The 21,141-nt window shown below is 39.7% G+C and overlaps 1 protein-coding gene across 1 annotated transcript in view; it reads left to right on the top strand.

The window, feature by feature from the left end:
• LOC132397577 (piezo-type mechanosensitive ion channel component 2-like) overlaps positions 1-21,141 on the top strand; it is a 566,872-nt gene that overhangs the window by 229,115 nt on the left and 316,616 nt on the right. Inside the window, exon 3 of the mRNA XM_059976392.1 lies at positions 6,853-6,978. Coding sequence (XP_059832375.1) covers positions 6,853-6,978 — 126 coding nt within the window. The remainder of the gene's footprint in view (positions 1-6,852; positions 6,979-21,141) is intronic.

The raw sequence follows: 21,141 nt of genomic DNA, 5'->3' as shown, positions 1-21,141 counted from the left end.
CTGACAAGGTGACAGGATCTCAAACAACCATTTGTTACAACAGTGGTATGCAGAAGAGTATCTCTGAATGCCCAACAAGTCAAATCCTGAAGTGGATGAGCTGGAACAGCAGAAGACCACATTGGGTTCTATTCCTGTACCCAATAAAGTGGTCACTGAATGTAAAAGGCATCCTTCAGAACAAATAAGGAGGAATTCCTTTATTCAGCGGATGGTGAATCTTTGGAATTCATTGATACAGACAATTGTGGAGGTCAAGTCATTTTAAATGGAGGTTGATAAATTCTTGATAAGTGAAGGTTCAAAAGTTACATGAAGAAGGCAGGAGAAAGGGGTTGAAAGAGAATATAAATCAGCTATGAATAAATAGTGCAGCAGACTTGGTGGGCCAAATGGCCTAATTCTCCATTGTTTTATGGTCTTATGCCCCTCGTGGTTTTATAAATATCTACAGTTACCTCCTCAGCCTCCTACGCTCCAGGGATAAAAAGTCCCCAGCCCATCTATTCTCTCTTTATAACACAAACCCTTTAGTCCTGGTGACATCCTCATGAATCTTCCTTGCCACCTTTTCACTAAATGACATTCTTCCAAAGCTGGGCAATCTGAAATGAACACAATACCCCAAGAGTGCTCTCACCAATAACTTGTGCAGATGTAACATCCAACTCTGTACAAGAGTCTTGAAATGCCATTGTCTCCCCTTCTTGCTAATATCTATTATAATTTAAAAAAACTGTCTAAACAAAAAAGTCCATAGAAATAAGCCATTCACCAAATGTTTGTGAGTATAGCAGCCGGTCATTTTCCAGGTCTTGTGGGCATGCTACGTGACTAGAGGTGCCTTTTTTTTTCAGTTGAGTCATTAAACTGGAGTTTTTTCTGCTTTATCAGGTGATCGGGAAAGGATGCTAGTCTGGATCCACCCCTAGTGTCCTGGCCAGTAATTTCCCTCAATCAGTGTGAATCTTCTCATTATCAGATTGTGTCTAGCAAGAGCTAGTTGTGCACAGATTGGTTTGATATTAATTCTGCTTCTTTTCCTGCAGGTGCTGCCTGACCTGCAGAGTGTTTCCAAAACCAGTTTCTGTTTTTCTTTCACAATTTTCCTGCTTTGCAATACACCATTGGGTATAGAGAACTCTGAGTTGTTATGAAAGAGACTTAAAGCAAGAGGATCGGTGTTAATCTTAGTGTGAACGATGGACTTGCTATCCGTGTTTGTAGAAGAGAGCCCCATCTTTCTATCAAAGTTTGTTCATGCTTCCCAACCTCACTCTGCTTCTCAATCTCAAACTTACCACCAGTTGGGGTTAGTGAGTTGTGGGCAGGTTATTTTTGCACCGGAAGCACAGCTCAACTTGCTGGCTACCCAGCACAAACTTCACTAATTTAATTTGATTCAAACAACACATTTCCCTGTATCTTCCAATGTTCATGTGACAAATAAAGCTAATAAATAAAAAAAAACTATAGAGCAGTTTGTCTGCTCAGAAGTAGGAAGAATACTGGAACTTATTATTAAAGAAGCGGGAACAAGTCAGTAAGAAAATAGGATTGGGCAGAGTCAAAGCAGACTAATGAAGGAATTACTAACTGATGTTATTCAAGATGATAACAAGTAGATTAGGTAAAGATGAACCAGTACGGACTTCGCTAAGGAACCCTAGAAGAGAATATTAAACTAAATAGAGCACATGATATGGGGATAATCTTCTTGTTAACAATCGGGAAACAGGAGGTATCAGGTTAGAAATGAGACCAGAGTTTCCATGGAGATTCATGCTTGAGCACCAGCTGTTTTCGAACTATAGCAATAACTTATCTAAGTCATCAAATGTAATACATTCATATTTAGTTATGGTGCCAAATTGGAAGAAATGTGGGCTATATGGAAGATGCTGAGAAGTTCCAAGGGGAATGCGAACAGACTGAATGAATAATAAGAATATAATATAAAGTGTAGAAATGTGAAGTCATCCATTTTGACAGAAAGAAACTAAGCAAACCATTTCTAAATATTGAAAGATTAAACCGTTTCTGGTGTTCGGAGGGACCTTGTAGATAAATCACTGAAACTTAATAATGAGGTTCAGCAAGCAGTCAGGATGGCAAATTGCACTTTGGTCTTCATTGCAGAAGAACACTAACAAAAGAATAAAGGTGTCTTGTTCCAATTGTATGTGCCCCTGATAAGATGACATCGAGATTATTGTGTACAAGTCCAGTTTTCCTAGCTGAAAAAGGACTTAACTGCAATGGAGCAAAAGCAGTAAAGTTTCACAAGATTCATTCCTGAGATGGTGGGTTTGTTCTGTGTGGAGAGAGGCCATCTGCAGCTAACGAAATGTCTGCTCGTGGGAGGCACCAGAAGACCAGAGAGTAACTAATGTTGTGCCATGATTTAAGAAGAGCAGCAGGGATAAGCCAGCAACTACACACTTACCACTGTAACGGAAAAGTTTCTGAGTGATGGGAATTATTTACATTTAGAAAGGCAAGGGATAAGTTGAAGACCACCATAGAGTCATAGAGAAATACAACACAGAAACAGGCTCTTCAGCCCATCTAAGCTGCCTGCCCTCATCGACCTGCATCGGGACCATAGCTGTCCATCCCCCTACCATCCATTCACCTATCCAAACTTCTCTTAAATCTTGACATCATGCTTGCATGCACCACTTGTGCTGCCAGCTGGTTCCACACTCTCACGATCCTCTGAGTGAAGAAGTTTCCCCTCATGTTCCCCTTAAACCTCTTTCCACTTATTTCATAACTTCTGGTTGTAGGCCCTCCCAAACTCAATGGAGAAAACCCTGCTTACATTTACACTATCTATACCCTTCATAATTTTGTATATATCTGTCCAATTTTCTCTTAATCTTCCACATTCCAGGGAATACAGTCCTAACCTATTCAATCTTTCACACAACCCAGACATTTATGCCAAATATTACACATCAAGGGGCAAGCGAGGGTACCAGATGTGGAGGTGGTCAAACGTGCTGGGACAGTCAGCGCAGAATCACTCTTCACAGCTTCTCAGAAGGGTCTCAGCCCTTTTCCTCGATGCTGCCTGGCCTGTTGTGCTCCTCCAGCATTTTGAGTGTGTTGCTCAAATTTCCAGCATCCACAGATTTTCTCGTTTATGTTCAGTGACAGCTTCTTTCCTCCAACCATCAGGTTTTCAAGCTGACTTGCACATTCCTAATCCTACCTACCTCAGGAACAGAACTCTAGGGACCCGCTCTCACACTATCGTGGGCTTGGTTTCTACATTTTTCTCACAAATATATTGTTTTGTATTGTCCTTTTCTTCACTGTGTTGTATAATATCTGTTCTGTTTTATGGTTTATGTTCCGTTGTGTTGTCTGAATCTATGAAAGAAATTTCTTTGGTTTTGCTTGAAACTAATCATACCTGTCTATACAAGAGTAAACTTGGCTTAACCTTTTACCTGCTCTTGTGACCACGGTTGAGCTTTTGGCCAGTGATAGCCCAAAGGATACCAATGGCGGAGTTCTTAGAATCGTACAGCATGGAAACAGTCCCTTCTGTTCATCTAGCCATTGCTGACCCGGTCTTCTGCCTAGTCCCATCTATCTGCACATGGATCATATCCCTGCAAACCCCTCTCTCCAAACTTCTCTTAAATGTTACAATTGGACTCAGAACAACCACTTACACTGCCAGCTTGTTTCACACACACACCACCATCTGAGTGTAGAAATTTCCCCTCAGATTCCCCTTAAATATTTCACATTTCACCCCAAATCTATAATCTTTTGTTCTAGTCTCAACCAACCCGAGGAGAAAAAGCCTGCAGGCATCTATGCCCTTTGTAATTTTATATACCACTATAAAATCTTCCTTCATTCTGTTGAACTGCAGAGAATGGAAACAATGGAAGCAAAATGGCATAGTTCCAGAGGTCTGACCTTGGATGCTGTCTGTATGGAGTTACTGTAGTTCATTTCCATGTGTCTCTATGGGTTTTCTTCAGGTGCACTGAGTACCAGGCTGGTGTTAACTACCCTTAGCATAGGTGGATGCCTGAAATATTGAGTAGGAGCAGACCTGCATGTGAAAATGGTATAGGTTTCAGGAGAATAAGTAGAGCAATGGAACCAACAGAATTGCGCTGACAGCCAACACAGCAGGAATGGGCCAAATGGCCTAGTGTCCTAAGAAAAAATGTGAAACATACAAACAAAACCTGTTAAGTAATAAAAAGGAAATTATCCCTAAGGAGGTGAAAATCTAAAATCTCAAGCTTGAGAAATCTAGCAGTTTCCAGTTGACATAACCCTACCTCATTTTGTTACCTTCTATGGTCCAATTAATCCTTCGTAGTAGTTCTTGTGTGAGACATACTTCTGCCAAATTTGTATTTACTATATGCTTTGAGTTGATGTAAAATAATAATTAAAAAATATGAATACCTTGCCTTCCTATTTAGAGAAAAAAAATACAGATAACTTTAAGGCAGCTGTGAAAACATCTCTTGGCTCCATTGGTAACACACAGCCCTGGAACTGAATGCTGAAGCTAGGTTGACATTTCAGTGCAAGACTGTATCATCAAAGAGGAAAGTGTGCAATAAATGTCATATTTGATTCAGTTGGCAGTCTTCTAAGAATAATTTTGGCTTGATTTACTAGCCAACATTCCTCTCTTAAATACCATGCCAAAAGATTGGCCATTTTCAGAAAGAAAGATTGATGTTTATTTTGCACCTTTGATGACCAGACATAGGTGAGCAGTGCTCTAGGGATTTAGCCAATAGATAACCTTGATATGTCAGCCCAAGTAAGCGGAGACGCAGCATTTAACTACGAAAGTCATCGTACTGAGATCTATTCCTCTCCCGAGTTCATTTATTTACAGACAGATTTTCAAATAGGGTCATAATTCAAAAAGTCAGCTTGAGGTCTTCTTATCCATGCATACCAAGGGACAAAGACCAATTCTGACCTTTTAATTTCTGAAGACACTGGCAAGTGTTTCTCTTCTGACAAAATTGTTTCTTTAGTTTCTAACATTGATAGAAAAAAATGAAAAGAAAATACACATTCCGTCATTCTGGTTTCCTGCAGTATACCTTGAGCTGCCGTGAAAGACAAACAACTTTTAATTTTGACTGGGAATTTATATTCAAGATTTACCTCATTAAAATTGTATAAAAATGTTATGTTCCATATTTTGGAATCCTAGAGATAACAAAAATCAGATAGCACTGAAGATTGTTATTCTGTGCCAGCTCTCTGGTAAAGCTTTCCAAATGCGATCACTCCCTTACCCTTTTCTCACTTATTTTTTCAATTATTAATCTGATTCCCTTTTCAATGTGACTATTGAATCTGCTTCCACTGCCTTTTCAGACTCTACGATCAAAGTCATAAAAACTTGCAACCAAAAATAATTTCTCCATTTCTTCTTTTATTTTTTAAAATCTCTGTCCTTTGCTTCCTGTTGCTTGTGACATGGGAACATTTCCTCTTCATTAGCTTCACTCAGGGTCTTGCTATGCCTTTCTGATCTCTGCTCCAGCAACAGTCCTGATTCTCTATAGTCCCACTGTTCCATATAAACACCTGTAAAATCAGGAATTACTGATTTAGGAGCAGATTTATTACAGAAAGGAAGTAATTTCTACTGTTATGTAACAACCATTTTAGATCAATCCATTTAGATCCATTTTCACCTCTTTATAACCCTATACAGTTCTTTTTCCTTTAAATATTTATCAAATTCTATTTTAAAAGACACAATTAGCACTATATTTGCCATACTTTCTGGTAAGGAAAACAAAATGTTGGAAGAGTTCAAGAGGTTCTGTGGATAAAGAAACAGTTAACATTTCATGTTGAAAGTTCAAAAACTGGCGGGTGTTGAAAGTCTGAGATATAAGTGGTAAGCACTGGAAACAGTCAGCAGATCAAGCTGCATGTGGAGAGGAAGATGTAAAGTTAGCATCTCAAGTCAATGACTTTTCGTTAATCTTAACTGGAGATTCCAAGCATCACTCTAAACCATCAGCTCTGTTGACTTTGTTTCTTTCTCCACAGATGTCCTCTTACTGACTGGAGGGCATTTTTCATTAAAACTGAGAGAAGCTGGAAATCAAACATGTTTAAAATTGCAGAGGGGCTGAGGCAGGTGAGAAAAGTGCAGTTGGGGGAAATGGGGGGAGGTCTTTGATCTGAATGATGTAAGTGTTGGCGGTGTTGGCTGAAGGAGGCTGCTGAGAGATTTTTAATTGCAGATAATTTATATGGAGGAAATTGGAAGGGAGAGAGAAAATAAACAATGTTGGAATTATGGCAAGAGAAGCCAAATAGTGCAGATACTGTTAGAGAAAGGATTGGACTAATGGAGCCAATGTAATAAATATGTCCGCTCATTGGGTCCTCAGCCTCTTGCAGACACCACACAGACTATGGAAGGTCTGGGTTACTTTGTCAACTATCTGGTTCACTAATATGCTTTAGGATGGAAGTGTGCCACTCTTACCAAACCCAGCCAATTGTGACTAAATAAATCACTGCCTAATGAAGGATGCCTGAAATGTCTAGCAAGACCCAATAAACACATGCCTTGCCCATGTCATACTTACTAAAAAAAAAAATTCTCTGTCATGTACATACAAAATGAGATGGGGGAAAATGTCACTCAGGAAAATGTTAATGACAGCTAAAGTGAAAGTCTGCTACCTTTACTAGAAGAAAGCAAAGCTAGGTAGTACAAAATTCAGTGTTCCTATCTGCAATGTCAATATTACACTTGCCTTGCTATTTAATTTAATTGTAATTTCTTGCATAGGAACTAATTATGGATCTTTTTTATTTCAGGACATACAGGCCGCTTACTGAAAACCTTGTGTTTCACAAGCCTCACCTTTCTGCTGCTTCATGCCTTGTTTCAAATTACCATATACAGCCTACAGGTCAATAGCAAGATCAAGCCAGGATTCAATTGTAAGTATACAGTTTTTGTTACTTTTCTTTAGCTTAACTATTTTTAGTTTCAGGTGGTTATTTAGACGAGGGAATTAAATGCAGCATCTCCAAGTCATTTAGATGAGGGAATTAAATTAAATGCAGCATCACCAAGTTTGTGGATGACATGAAGCTGGGCGGTGGTGTTAGCTGTGAGGAGGATGCTAAGAGGATGCAGGGTGACTTGGTTAGGTTAGGTGAGTGGGCAAATTCATGGCAGATGCAATTTAATGTGGATAAATGTGAGGTTATCCACTTTGGTTGCAAGAACAGGAAAACAGATTATTATCTGAATGGTGGCCGATTAGGAAAAGGGGAGGTGCAGCGAGACCTGGGTGTCATTGTACACCAGTTATTGAAGGTGGGCATGCAGGTACAGCAGGCGGTGAAAAAGGCAAATGGTATGTTGGCATTCATAGCAAAAGGATTTGAGTACAGGAGCAGGGAGGTTCTACTGCAGTTGTACAAGGCTTTGGTGAGACCGCACCTAGAGTATTGTGTGCAGTTTTGGTCCCCTAATCTGAGGAAAGACATTCTTGCCATAGAGGGAGTACAGAGAAGGTTCACCAGATTGATTCCTGGGATGGCAGGACTTTCATATGAAGAAAGACTGGATCGACTAGGCTTATACTCACTGGAATTTAGAATAATGGGGGGGGGGATCTTATTGAAACGTATAAAATTCTAAAGGGATTGGACAGGCTAGATGCAGGAAGATTGTTTCCGATGTTGGGGAAGTCCAGAACGAGAGGTCACAGTTTAAGGACAAAGGGAAGCCTTTTAGGACCGAGATGAGGAAAAACTTCTTCACACAGAGAGTGGTGAATCTGTGGAATTCTCTGCCACAGGAAACAGTTGAGGCCGGTTCATTGGCTATATTTAAGAGGAAGTTAGATATGGCCCTTGTGGCTAAAGGGATCAGGGGGTATGGAGAGAAAGCAGGTACAGGGTTCTGAGTTGGATGATCAGCCATGATCATACTGAATGGCAGACAGGCTCGAAGGGTCAAATGGCCTACTCCTGCACCTATTTTCTATTTTTCTATGGTTAGAGAATTTATGTTATGGCTCTTGATTTGGATAGTAGATTTGGAATTGGCAGCTAAAGGTATAGTAGTGTTATATATCCCCTCCTATGACACACAGTTGGAATCAGAATTTGGTTTAATGTTGCTGGCCCATGTTGTGAAATTTGTTGTTTTCCAGCAGCAGTACATGTAGTGCAATGCATAATTAAAAAAAAAACTATAAATTACAGAAATTAATATATATATATTTGTGAAATTAAGTAAGTATTGCAGAAAAAAGAGGGGAAATAGTGAAGTAGTGTATATGGTTTGTTGTCCATTCAGAAATCTGATAGGAGAAGAGAAGAAGCTGTTCCTAAAACACTGAGCATGTGTCTTCATGCTCCTGCACCACTTCCTTGAGCAATGAGAAGAGGGCGTGTCCTGGGTGATGGCGGTCCTCAATGATGGACAGCTCCTTTTTGAGACATTGTGTTTTGAAGATGTTCTCAATGCTTGGGAAGCTATCACCCATGACGGAGCTGGCTGAGTTTTTAACTCTATGCAGCTTTTTCTGATCCTATGCAGTTATCTCTCCATATTAGACACTGTTGCAAACAGAATGCTCACCATGGTGCAGTTGTAGAAATTTTCTTGAATCTTTGGTGACATGCTAATTCTCCTCAAACTCCTAATGAAATAAAGTCACTGTTGTTCCTTCTTTGTAATTGCATCAATATGTTGACCCCGAGATAGATGTTCAGAGATGTTGACACCCAGGAACTTGAAACTGCTCACCCTTTCCACTGCTGATCCCTCATTGAGGACTGGTGTGTGTTCCCTCAACTTCCTCTTCCTGAAGTCCACAATCAGTTTCTTGGTCTTACTGACATTGAGTGCAAGATTGTTGTTGCGATACCACTCGACCAGCTGATCGATTGCACTCCTTTACGCTTTCTCATCATCATCTGAAATTCTACCAAAAATAGTGGTGCCATTGGCAAATTCATAGATGGCATTTGAGCTGTGCCTGGCAACACAGTAACGGGTGTAGAGAGAACAGAGCAGTGGGCTAAGCACGCATACTTGAGTTTTGCTAGTGTGACCGCCAGGGAGGAAGAGAAGTTATTTCTGATCCACACTGACTGTGACCTACTGATGAGGAAGTTAAGAAATGAACATGAATAACAATCCATTACATTATCTATAAAGTACGAGGAGTGATTGATAAGTTTGTGGCCTAAGGTAGAAGGAGATGAGTTATACAGCTCTTGTTACATGCACATGCAGGTCAACTCTTTGAGTGATTATACAGAAAGTTTGAAGTTAATAATGCATCAGGGGTGTTTGATAAGTTCATGGCCTAAGGTAGAAGGAGATGTGTTATTAACTTCAAACCTTCTGCATATCACTCAAAGAGTTGAACTGCATGTGCATGTAAAAAGGGCTGTATAACTCATCTCCTTCTAGGCCACAAACTTATCAATCACCCTGCTGTGGATACTTTCTGGAGGTCCAAGATCCGTATGCTCCATGATTGCTGGACTAAGTGTGTAAGTCTAAGAGGGGACTATGTTGAAAAATAAATGTGGTAGGTTTTCTAAAATTGACTCCTTAGGCCACGAACTTATCAATCACCCCTCGTAGATGTCCTTGGAAGCTGGTGGGAGAGAAAAGAATAGAGTAAAAAGCTAATAGTGGTAGATAAAGTCAAGCAGGAAATTCTTTGTAATCAGGGAGGGTATAATTCTAAAGAACAAACTTGTCACCAGCCTACACTTGCCTTGTTTGTTTTAATGCTGAAAGTGGCAAAGTCCTTGCAATACCACAAAAAAATTGAAATGCTCAGCAAGATGGCTGCCTCTGTCATGATCAGAAGCATCTGACCCAATGACACTCTTTAAAACTTAGAAGCCATTCAGCATCTGAGCTGATCTGTCATTAAATGTGATGGTGGTTATTTCCAGCCACCTGCCTTTTTGTTCATTCTCTTGTTAAGATAAAGATCTGCATCACTGAGGTGAGCCTGTTCTCTTTGATGAAGGATGAGAGGTTACTTGATAGAGGTGTACAAGATGAAAAGAGGCGTAGATTGAATCGATAGCTGGAGACTTTTCTCCAGGTCAGAAATGGCAAATATGAAGAGGGATAAATTTACGGAGAATGGACGAAAGTAAAGCAGGGGATATTATAGATAAAAACACAAACACACGGGATATTATAGATATGTTTTTAACAGAGAATATGGTGAGTGGGTGGAAAAGGTGGACAGATATTCTGGGGACATTTAAGAAATGCTTAGATAGACATATGGATGATAGAGGGCCATGTAGGAGGGAAAAGTTAGATTAACTCAGAGCATTTAAAAGCTTGGTACAATACCATGGGCCAGACAGCATATACTCTGCTGTTATGTTCTGTGTTCTAACTGATGTTATAAAGTTAATAGGAGGTAACAATTTTCACCTTTTACCCTGGGGGAGCAGGTCTCTCTCTCCTTTCAGATGACGTCCTCTTCTCACTTATTTTAACATTAAAGGAATTGGGGAAATCTATTCTTTATTGTCACATGAGGGAGATAGGAATGGAAGGGTGAGACGAAGTGGGCTGGGAGAAGAGACATACATTAAAACTGCTCAAGCTTTGAGGCCTGCCTTTTTGTGCTGTTCATTGTCTTTACAAGTAACCTTACAACAGAAATTGAAGATCTGATAATTAGAGGACAATATAAAATGTGACTCTGTTTTCAGTGTCACTCACCAGTTGCCAGATGGAGCACCTGTGCTGACATTAACACCCCACAAAGTGCTGCCAAATGAGGAAGCTGTTCGGCAAAACTAGTATGAAGAGTTGACATTTTGTCAAATCAACACCAAGATCTAAAAGATGCAAAGTGAGAGCCACAGAAAAGGCAGTAAGCACTTAGGCCGTTGTCAGCGGAAAAAGAGATGGATATTTCTGTCAGTCTTCACCAAATTAAAAGCCCATAGCCAAATAACTTTAAGTACCAGTTCTGAATTCTTTAAAAAGGAAGCTGAGCATTTCGTGGTTGCACTTTATTGGAGTTGCAGATCATGGATTTGCCTCCCTTTAAAGATTGTCCTACAGTTTTCCGCCTCGTCTCTGGGAGTTTAATGAGGTCCTTACACAGTTGGAGCACAGGTTGCTTGGGGAAAAAAGATAAACATGTTGGATTTTATAATAATTTTTTTTGTGATTTGGTAAGGACAACACTTATCATTCATCTTCAGTGGTTTTTGAACTGAGTAGCTCAATGAGTCATTTCAGAGGGCATTGCAGAATCAACCACATTTTTATGGCCCTGGAGTCATGTGTAGGCCAGACGTGGTATGTTTCCTGCCTTGAAGAGCAATAGTGTCTTAATATTTTTATTTTAAATTGAGACCACCTGACCGCCAGTGTAGGCAAACATGTCTCGCCTCATCCAGAGTCAAACTCTTTGCTGAATTAAGTCACTCAAGTAGCTGGGGATAAAATTTTAGGACAGTGGCTGAACACTGTGAGATTCAAAAACTGATGCAGGGATTTGATCCGAAACATCAACAGTTATTTTCCCCTCTCAACCTTTGAGGCTTCTTGTGCAGATTGATTGTTGCTCCAGATTTCAGCCTCTGCTGTCTCCAGTTCAACTGATGGAACTGATCGAGGAGTGTAATCCAAGTATTGAAAAGAGGCATCAATCATAGGGCATGGTTCAGGAAACTATAAATGCCGCCTTTCAGATTACCAGCCGTAATATGATATAATTAAAAGGATAACTCCATAGTTAGTGTCAAAGAATGTACAAGAGTCTCAGTTGTACTGGGAGCCTCTGTAGTGGAATATAGTGATTTATGTATCAATCAGATCTCACGTCTTGTATAATAAAATAGTGGGATTTTAAAAACAGATTTAAACTTGTAGAGTAAACAATAAATGATGTCATGTATTGATCATTGTCTTGGCATGTTTGTATTGGTAATGCCATGAATGGAAAATCCTACAAAAAGTGGTGGATACAACCAAATGCATCATGGGCAAAACCTTCCCCCACCATTGAGCACATGCACATGGAGCACTGTTGCAGGAAAGCAGCATCCATTATCACGGAGCCCCACTGATGCACCATCAATAACTCACACTGAGACGTAAGGCGAGATATCGGCTTTTATTGACTGGAAGAAGGAACCAGGAGTGAGTGTCTATCATACAATGTCCTGGAGACTGAGGCCGAGCGTCAGGCCTCAGACCTCCTTTATACAGGGGCCTGTGGGAGGAGCCACAGGAACAGTCAGCAGGGGCGTGTCCCGACAGGCACATAGTTCACCACACCCACCACCCAGGCCTTGCTTTTTTCTCACTATTGCCATCAAGGAGAATGCATAGGAGCTTCAGGACTCATGCTACCAGGTTCAGAAACAGTTATTGTCTCTCTTGAACCAGAGGGGATAACTTCACTCAACTTCACATGCCGCATCGCTGAACTCTTCCCACAGCCTATAGACTCACTTTCCAGGACTCTTCATCTCATGTCCTTGATATTTATTGCTTATTTATTATTATTATTATTATTATTATTATTATTATTATTATTATTATTATTATCATCATCATCATCATCTTATTTTTATCTTTTTGCATTGCACAGTTCGTTGTCTTTTGCACATTGGTTGTCTGCTCTGTTAGTGCAGTCTTTCATTGATTCTGTTATGGTCGTTGGATTTATTGAGTGTGCCAACAAGAAAATGAATTTCAGGGTTGTATATGATATATGTGTACTTTGATAATAAATTTACTTTGTACTTTAAATGAAGAATTAAAAGATACATATTTAACAAAATGCCTGTTGCCACATTGCCAAGTGAGCAGCATCTGTCACAACAGTGGCCAGTGTCTCCTTACTGCTCTCCTCTTTGAGTACAAGTCAAATTTCCAGAGATATGAGCATGAATTAACAAAAACAGAAAGTGTGCTACACAGTTGCTCCCTTTTAGCCTGGTTGTTGAAAGCTGTGCCATGTGTACGTCCCAGTTTCTAATTGAAATGCCATGGTCCAATTGTAAAGCAGTGTCCTTGTTAGTATTTATCTCATAATCTACATAGTGAAAACATATGATCAAGTCAGTATTACACTGCTATTTGCAGGAGCTGTTGTGCAAGTTTACTGCCACATTTCCTGCATTATCATCATGAACATATATTAATTTGATAGAGCCTTGGTCTTTCAAACCTCAGTTCATCCCAAAGCTCTGTCCAATCAATGTCCAATTGGATTTTTTTGTTTCTACTTGATCAACTATAAAGATTACAAAAAAAAAAGCACTGAAGGACATTAATTATCCACTACACCCTTGTTTGGAGCTTTGCAAACTCAATACTGCACCATTTAACTGCCTGTTGGATAACTACAGGCCCATTGCCTGTTTTCCAGTTGGAAAAGGACTATAGCATGTATTAGTTACTTTATTTGAAAGAAGTCCTGCTTGAGGAATATTCTGAATCTATCCTTTGCAATATATTGCTATGATTTGTTTGAAAGGTTTACATGGGGAAATAGATAATACTGGATTTTGTGGGTGTTACCAAATACATGTTGAAAATGTAGAGGTCAACAATGATAACACAGTTGATCATTTTAACAATTTTAGGTTTTAACAATTTAACCTACCATTGATTCTGCTGTGGTGTTGCTTAGAGTGACTTAGGGAACCTGCTCTTTGTACTTTGCTCATAAATAACACTTTTATTTTCACTTTTTCTCTCTGCCCTCTCCTTACAAAAAGGAGGCCATTCAGCTCATCAAGTTCATGCTGGCTTCCAGAGGTGCAATCCTGTTGGTTCCATTCCTCCTCTACTTACTTCCCTGTACCACTCCACTTATCCTCCCTTGCACATGCTATCAACTCCCCTTTAATTCTTTTTGCCATTATCCTGCAAGTTACCTAAGGGGCAATTTACACTGGTCCATTTACCGACCAGTGTGAGCTTGGGATCTGCAACAAAACTGGAGCCTCTGCGGCAAACCATGTGCTCACAGGGAGAGCGTCCAAACTCTTCACTTTCATCTCTGAAGGGTCCCTGGAACAAAAGGACAGCATCACCAGCTGTTGTACCACAGTGCTGCCCGTGATATCACAAGACAAAGGAGCAGAAGTAGGCCATTCGGCCCATCAAGTCTGCTCCGCCACTCTGCCATGAGCTAAACTATTCTCCTGTCTAGTTCCAATTTCCGTTTTTTTCCCCATATCACTTGATACCCTGACTAATTAGATACCTGTCAATCTCCTCCTTAAAAACCCCCAATGATTGAGCCTCCACAGCTGTATGTGGCAATAAATTCCATAAATCCATGACCCTCTGACTGAAAAAATTTCTCATCTGTTTTAAATGGGTACCCTCTAATTCTAACTCTGTGACCACTTGTCCTGGACTCACCCACCAAGGGAAATAGCCTTTCCACATCTACTCTGTCCAACCCTTTCAACATTCGAAATGTTTCTATGAGATTCCCTCTCATTCTTCTATACTCTAATGAATGCAATCCAAGAGCCGACAAATGCTCTTCATATGTTAGTCCCTGTATTCCAGGAATCATCCTCGTGAATCTTCTCTGAACTCTCTCCAACATCAGCACATCCTTTCTAAGATAGGGGGCCCAAAACTGCACACAGTATTCCAAATGGGGTCTCACCAGTGCCCCATAGAGCCTCATCAACACCTCCTTAGTCTTATATGCTATTCCTCTTGAAATGAATGCCAACATAGTATTTGCTTTCCTTACTGCTGATCTAACCTGGTGGTCAACCTTTAGGGTATCCAGCACTAGGACCCCCAAGCCGCTTTGCACTTGCGATTTTTGAATTTTCTTCCCATCTAAATAATAATATGCCCGATTGTTTCTTCTTCCAAAATGTACAACCGTACATTTCTCAACATTGTATCTCATCTGCCATTTCTTTGCCCACTCTCCTAAACTGACCAAGTCTCTCTGCAACCTTTCTGTTTCTTCAACACTTCCTGCTCCTCCACCTATCTTGGTGTCATCTGTAAATTTAGCCACAAAACCATTTAATCCATAATCTAAATCATCGATATGCAGTGTAAAAAGAAGAGGCCCCAACACAGACCCCTGCGGAACACTGCTGGTAACCAGCAACCAACCAGAATAGGATCCCTGTATTCCCACTCTTTACATTCTGCCTATCAGCCAATGCTCCACCCATTCCAATATCCTTCCTGTAATTCCATGGGCCCTCATCTTATTAAGCAGCCTCTTATGCAGCACATTATCAAAGGCCTTTTGAAAATCCAAATACACAATATCCACAGCCTCTCCCTTGTCAATCTTAATTGAGATTACCTCAAAAAAATTCCAATAGGTTGGTGAGGCAGGATCTTCCCTTCATGAAACCATGCTGGCTTGGGCCTATTTTGTCATGCACCTCAAGGTAATTCATAACCTCATCCTTGAGGATCGTCTCCAATAATTTTTCAACTACCGATGTCAGTCTAATAGGTCTGTAATTTTCTTTTTGCTTTTTCTTCCCCCTTTCTTAAACAATGGAACTACATTTGCAACCTTCCAGTCCTCTGGAACCATGGCAGAGTCTACTGATTCCTGGAAGATTATTTCCAATGCCTCCACAATCTCCAAAGCCACCTCCTTCAGAACCCATGGATGCACTTCATCCAGTCCGGGAGACTTACCTGAAGGACAAACTTCCCTGTAGCCTTTATGGCATATGCCTGCACACCAGCACTAGTGCAGCTTCAGGGCCAGTCTCATTTGCATTCAGTCTGTATATATGTTGCATGTATTAAGGTAATTGCAATTTTTGAAATGGAGTTCATCAAAATGTTTCGTGCTGCATTGCAAACTTGGGATTGCAGTTAGGCAATGCTTTTAAGAATTTAAAATAAGCATAGACTTGTAAAATTCTGAGAGGTATTGACTTTCTTACTACTGAAAACAGAGAATTGAGTGTAAGAGACATAGATCCAGGCAAAGATATAAGCCTGAGATGAGGAAGATAGTGAAACTTCCAAACTCTCTCCTCCCCAAGGCAAAGGATACCCCATTGAGAATATTTTAAGCACTGAAATGAATAGATTTTGTTCAGCAAGAATTTATGGAGATTATAAACTCAAGAGATTGTGTTGAGAAGTGTATTTGAGGCACAGGAACAATCAAGTTCTTATTAAACAGCAGTTCTTATTAATCAGACTAATGGGGCTGTATGGCTTGCTCCTGTTCCTATTTCCTGTGTTCATATCATTGACAAGCCTCTGGCAGTATTTCCTATGTTTCTCGGTTTACAGCCCCAAGGGAAGTGGAGGAAATGACTGTGGTGGTGACCACAGTGTTGAAGCTACTAGTGAAAAAATAGTGAATAATTTATAGCACAGCTTTTCAAAGTTACAACAGAGTTAAAAAAAAATACCGCTTTAGTGACAAAAAGTCATTTTGAGACATCCAAGGATGTGAAAAGTGGTATGGAAATGCAGGTACAACTTTTCCTCTCTTCTTAACTCCTTGTTATCTGTTAAATCATCTGAAGGGAAAATGGTTACTTAAAGCCGTTACAGATATCTTTCAGATGATATACACGCAATGACCAATTTATTAAGTAGTGGAGTGGAGCCGGGCATGATCTTCTGAACCTTTAGCCATCAACTTCAAGGTTCAATGTGATCAGAGATGCTCTTCTGCACACCTCTGTTGTAATGTGTGGTTATTTGGGTTATTGTCACCTTCCTGTCATTCTCCTATAACCTCACTCACTAACAAGGTGTTTTGCCCACAGAACCGCCACTCACTGGTTGTTTTTCTGTTTCTTCACCATTCTCTGTAAACTGTACAGACCGTTGTGCTTGAAAATCCCGGGAAATCAGCAGTTTCTGAGGTACTTAATCCACCCCGTCTGGCACCAGCAATCAATCCATGCTCAAAGTCACCTAGATCACATTCCTTCCCCACTCTGATATTTGGTCTAAACAACAACTGAACCTCTTGACCGTGTCTGCATGCTTTTATGCATTAAGTTGCTACCACATGAATGGCTGATTAAATATGAGCCAGTGTAGAGGAGTGTCTAATAAAATGGCCAGATGTGTGTTTGAGGCAATGTTTACGCTGTGTCCTTAATATGATGAGCCCATCAAGTGTCATGCAGACTAAGATCAAATTTTCAAATGTTGCATGGAAATTACAGTAAGATCTTATTTAACAAAATAAAAACTTCTTTGGCTGAAGCCAACTTCTCTATAATCTTCAGTGTTTTCCAGACATCCATTGATGTGGTGAAGAGACCTGGAGTCTCTTACCAACAGCATTTTATAACATCTTAGAAACACCCAGTTCACTTTCAAAACTACTGAACTTGACTTGGTAACCTTTCTGTATGCTATACTAAAAATCAAAAAAAAAATTCCTATGCTATCAATTTAAGAAACAATTGCCCCTTTTAGAGGCATATGAATACTTGTTCACCATTCTTTCTCTTGGGAACTGTTTAAATCTGTTTTAAGCCAATAAAAGTTTTGTTAAAACATGTTTTACCTTCCAATTTGAGTATAGCATATGAGAAGATGTATTGTGTGGGTTTCTTGATAGGGATAAACTACTTTTTGTGCCTGGAAAGGTGAATACAAGCAGTCCCAGATTATGTAAGGGTTCTGCTCCAGAGGAATGTACATAAACTGATTTCCCCTTAAGTCAGAATTGCCCTGATTTCATGTCCCTTTAACACTACCCATAATTAAATGGTAAAATATATGCTGTATTCACTTATCAATAGAACTGAGATTCATTTTATCATTGATATTACCTTTTTGAGGAAAAAAGCTTTAAAAATGTATGAAGGAATTTGTGTAAAAGTACATTTTCAAAAGTCATGTCATTAATAACCTGGGGAGTCCCTGGACTGCTTTCATATCTTGAAGAAAATGAACTGCTCCTGGTGAAGATTGTGCTAATTATCTTGTGATATTTTAAACCCAAGTACAGATAGATTAACACATATCAATAAGAATTCAAAGTATGCAGAAGTTAATGCAGGTTCATGTGTGCTTGCACACATTCACAGTTTCTTGTCACATAGAGGGAGGCCATTCTGCCCATTGAGTCTATACCAGCTTTTAGAACAGTTCCATCAATCCCATTATTTTATCAATTTCCCTGTAATCTGTTCTGTCACACATGCATATTCACACCTTCCTGATTCTTCCACCAACTACTCAGACTATGGAAAATTAACAGTAACTCATTAACAAAGCAATAACATATCTTTTCAAATAGTTCAGGTAGACAATTGAAGCATGTCCAAGAACACTTATGAAAATTGCAGAGATAATGTGCAGGCTCCATTCAGACAGCATTTGTGTTTAGTATGGAAACTAGATACTGAGATCTCTGTACAGTATTGATATAATTGTGCATGCACGTATACACGAACCACAGACGCATACATGTGGTAAAAACATTTAGCTTTTATGGTGATTTTTATTAGGTTGGCAGCAGACCAGGTTGTCCTAAATTCCCACAGTTTTAAATTTTGTCATATTAATATGGATTTGTAAATCCATTAGAGTGTCTTATTCTCTTGATTAGGCATCACAGAACATTGGGCATTGTCACAGGCAGTAAGTTACTCTCTGCTCTTATGTAAATCTCATGTAGCCCTCATCTAGGAAGCAAACTTTCCTCTACCAACTGCAGATCTAGGTGCAGAAAAATAAAAGATGTGCTGAGATCCAGCTGAATAGTTATTACACACTCTGCTTTTACAGGAACGTGCATCATCCTAATAACAGTCTCTCTGTCATGGCTCAATTTTATTGATCCTTTTTATAATTTGATCAAACAGAAGATGTTCTTCGCGGACAGTACCCTGGATTAGATGGTGCAAATACAGATAACATCACTGTAGCTCTGCAATTGATAACTATACCAATGTGTTTCAAGCCAATGTGTCAGGTGATAAATGAAGTGATATAGGGAATGAGGCATTCTTATTATTGGCTACTAGTATGGCACTGTTGCTGGACTGTTCTGTCCTCACAGTTGAGTCCATTGACTATGCTTAACCTAGCTGTAATAGATGCAACAGTATTGCCAAAATAATCTTCTGGTTATTTAGCATGACAACTTTTGCACCATTCTGCTATTCTGTGCATGTCATAGAGTCACACTACACGGAAACAGGCCTGCAGCCTGAGTGGTCCATGCCGAGCAAGAATCTCAACTAAGCTCGTCCCATTTGCCTGCGTTTGTCCCATATTGTACTAAACCTTTCCTATGCAAACATCTTTTCAATCTCTCTAATTTACCTGCCTTGACCACTTCCTTTGGCAGCTCCTCTCATAGTATTTACTGTTGTAATTTTTTTTTATCTTGCATATAATTTCATGCAAGCAATGAGTTTCATTGCATCCTGTTGTATATGACAATAAGCTAATCTGAACCTGCATGGAGTAAAATCAGAATCAGGTCTGTTAATACTGACATACAGCATGTTGTGATTTTTTTTTATTGTGGCAGCTGTACAGTGCAAAACATAAAAATATACTATAAGTTACAATAAAAAATAAAATACATAGTGCAAAAGAGGGATAATGATATATTGTGCAGAGTACTAGGTTGAGATAAAAGGTTTTCTGTGTTGAATTGATGAGTGCTACTGTGATGTCCTGGGGCAAATGAACTGCCCCGGTGAAGTTATCCACTTGCAGTATTTTAAACATGCTGACACACATATGCATAAGCATGCATATGTTGGTATGCAGTCCCTGCAGTAATGCCAGGAGCACACTTGTCAGTGAACTCCCAATGAGGCTTGAGTGAGCTGGAAGAAGACCCTTCATGTGTGAAAGCAAGGGACCGATAGCTTTTGCTAGAGGGAGGCCAAGGAATGGGCACTGTTTACTGGAGAATACAGTGGCATTTCAAATAAGTGACTGGATTATAATCTAGGTGCCTGTACTCATGAATGGGAGATGTGTTTGAATCTCAGGTATAAAATACAGTTTTAAAATTTTTCAATTTGAATAAATCTGGAATTGAAAGCACTTACAAGAGTAAGTAAACTGAAGTAAAATCGCATCTGAATTATTCAACGTCTTAAAGAGAAGGAAAGATTTTTCCACCCTCATGCAATCTGCCCTATCTGTGAGCCAAGTAACATTTAGCTTGCACCTAAAATGTTTCAGCAGCCCGTTTGGTTAGAAGATGGTCTACCATTCCATTAGAAGATTGGGCAACATGTTAGCGCATCACTTTACAGCACCCGTGATCATCGATAAGGGTTCAATTCCCGCGGCTGCCTGTAAGGAGTTTCTACGTTCTACCCATCACTGCATGGGTTTCTTCTGAGTATTCTGATTCCTTCCCATTTTCCAAAGATGGGTTGGGGTTCATGAGTTGTGGGCGTGTTAAGTTGGTGCCAAAAGAGTGGCGACAACTGTGGGCTGCCCAGCAGATCCTTGCAGGTTTGATTTGATGCAAACAACTTATTTCACTGTATGTTTCAATGTTTAAAGGTAGTCTTAGTCTTTAATCATAACCAATACATTTTTAGGGCATTTAGAGCAAGGCAGTAAATACCAGCTTTTACCCTACATAACGAATAAGTATAGGAGTCTGTTAGTTATCAGGACCTTGGAAAATTTTATTAGAGACAATTATTTATGAAAGCCTGGCTTTGGTCTGAGTAGATAAGTTACTTGAGTCTGAAAGACACTATATTAGAAGACATCAGTGCACGTTCTGACTGTATATATTTAGATTAGAAGCCAGGAAGTGCTTTACTTGGAGTAATGTTGTCCTCAAGAATAGTTACCAATGTGTATGGAAAACGTGGCATACAATCATAACTGAATGAGTTCCTTCCAAGATGAGATAACCCATCCCAAGTTGTGGAAGATGACCATTGATATCGTTCAAGGCATCTCCTTAAATTGGCTCATGTTGGAAGATCCTTTGAGAAATTGCATCAGTTGGAGCTCATAGTAGTGGGTCAGTTACAAAATCATTCAAAATGCTGGTGGATTGTGTCATATCGAGGCACGCTTAGTGTGTTAGTTGGCTTTTGTTTATACTTTTTCAGATCCTAATCAATCAGGTTCCATGCAGAAACTGC

This window comes from Hypanus sabinus, chromosome 1 (assembly GCF_030144855.1).
Source record: "Hypanus sabinus isolate sHypSab1 chromosome 1, sHypSab1.hap1, whole genome shotgun sequence".
Lineage (NCBI taxonomy): Eukaryota > Metazoa > Chordata > Chondrichthyes > Myliobatiformes > Dasyatidae > Hypanus > Hypanus sabinus.
This window is presented reverse-complemented; position numbering and strand designations above follow the sequence as displayed.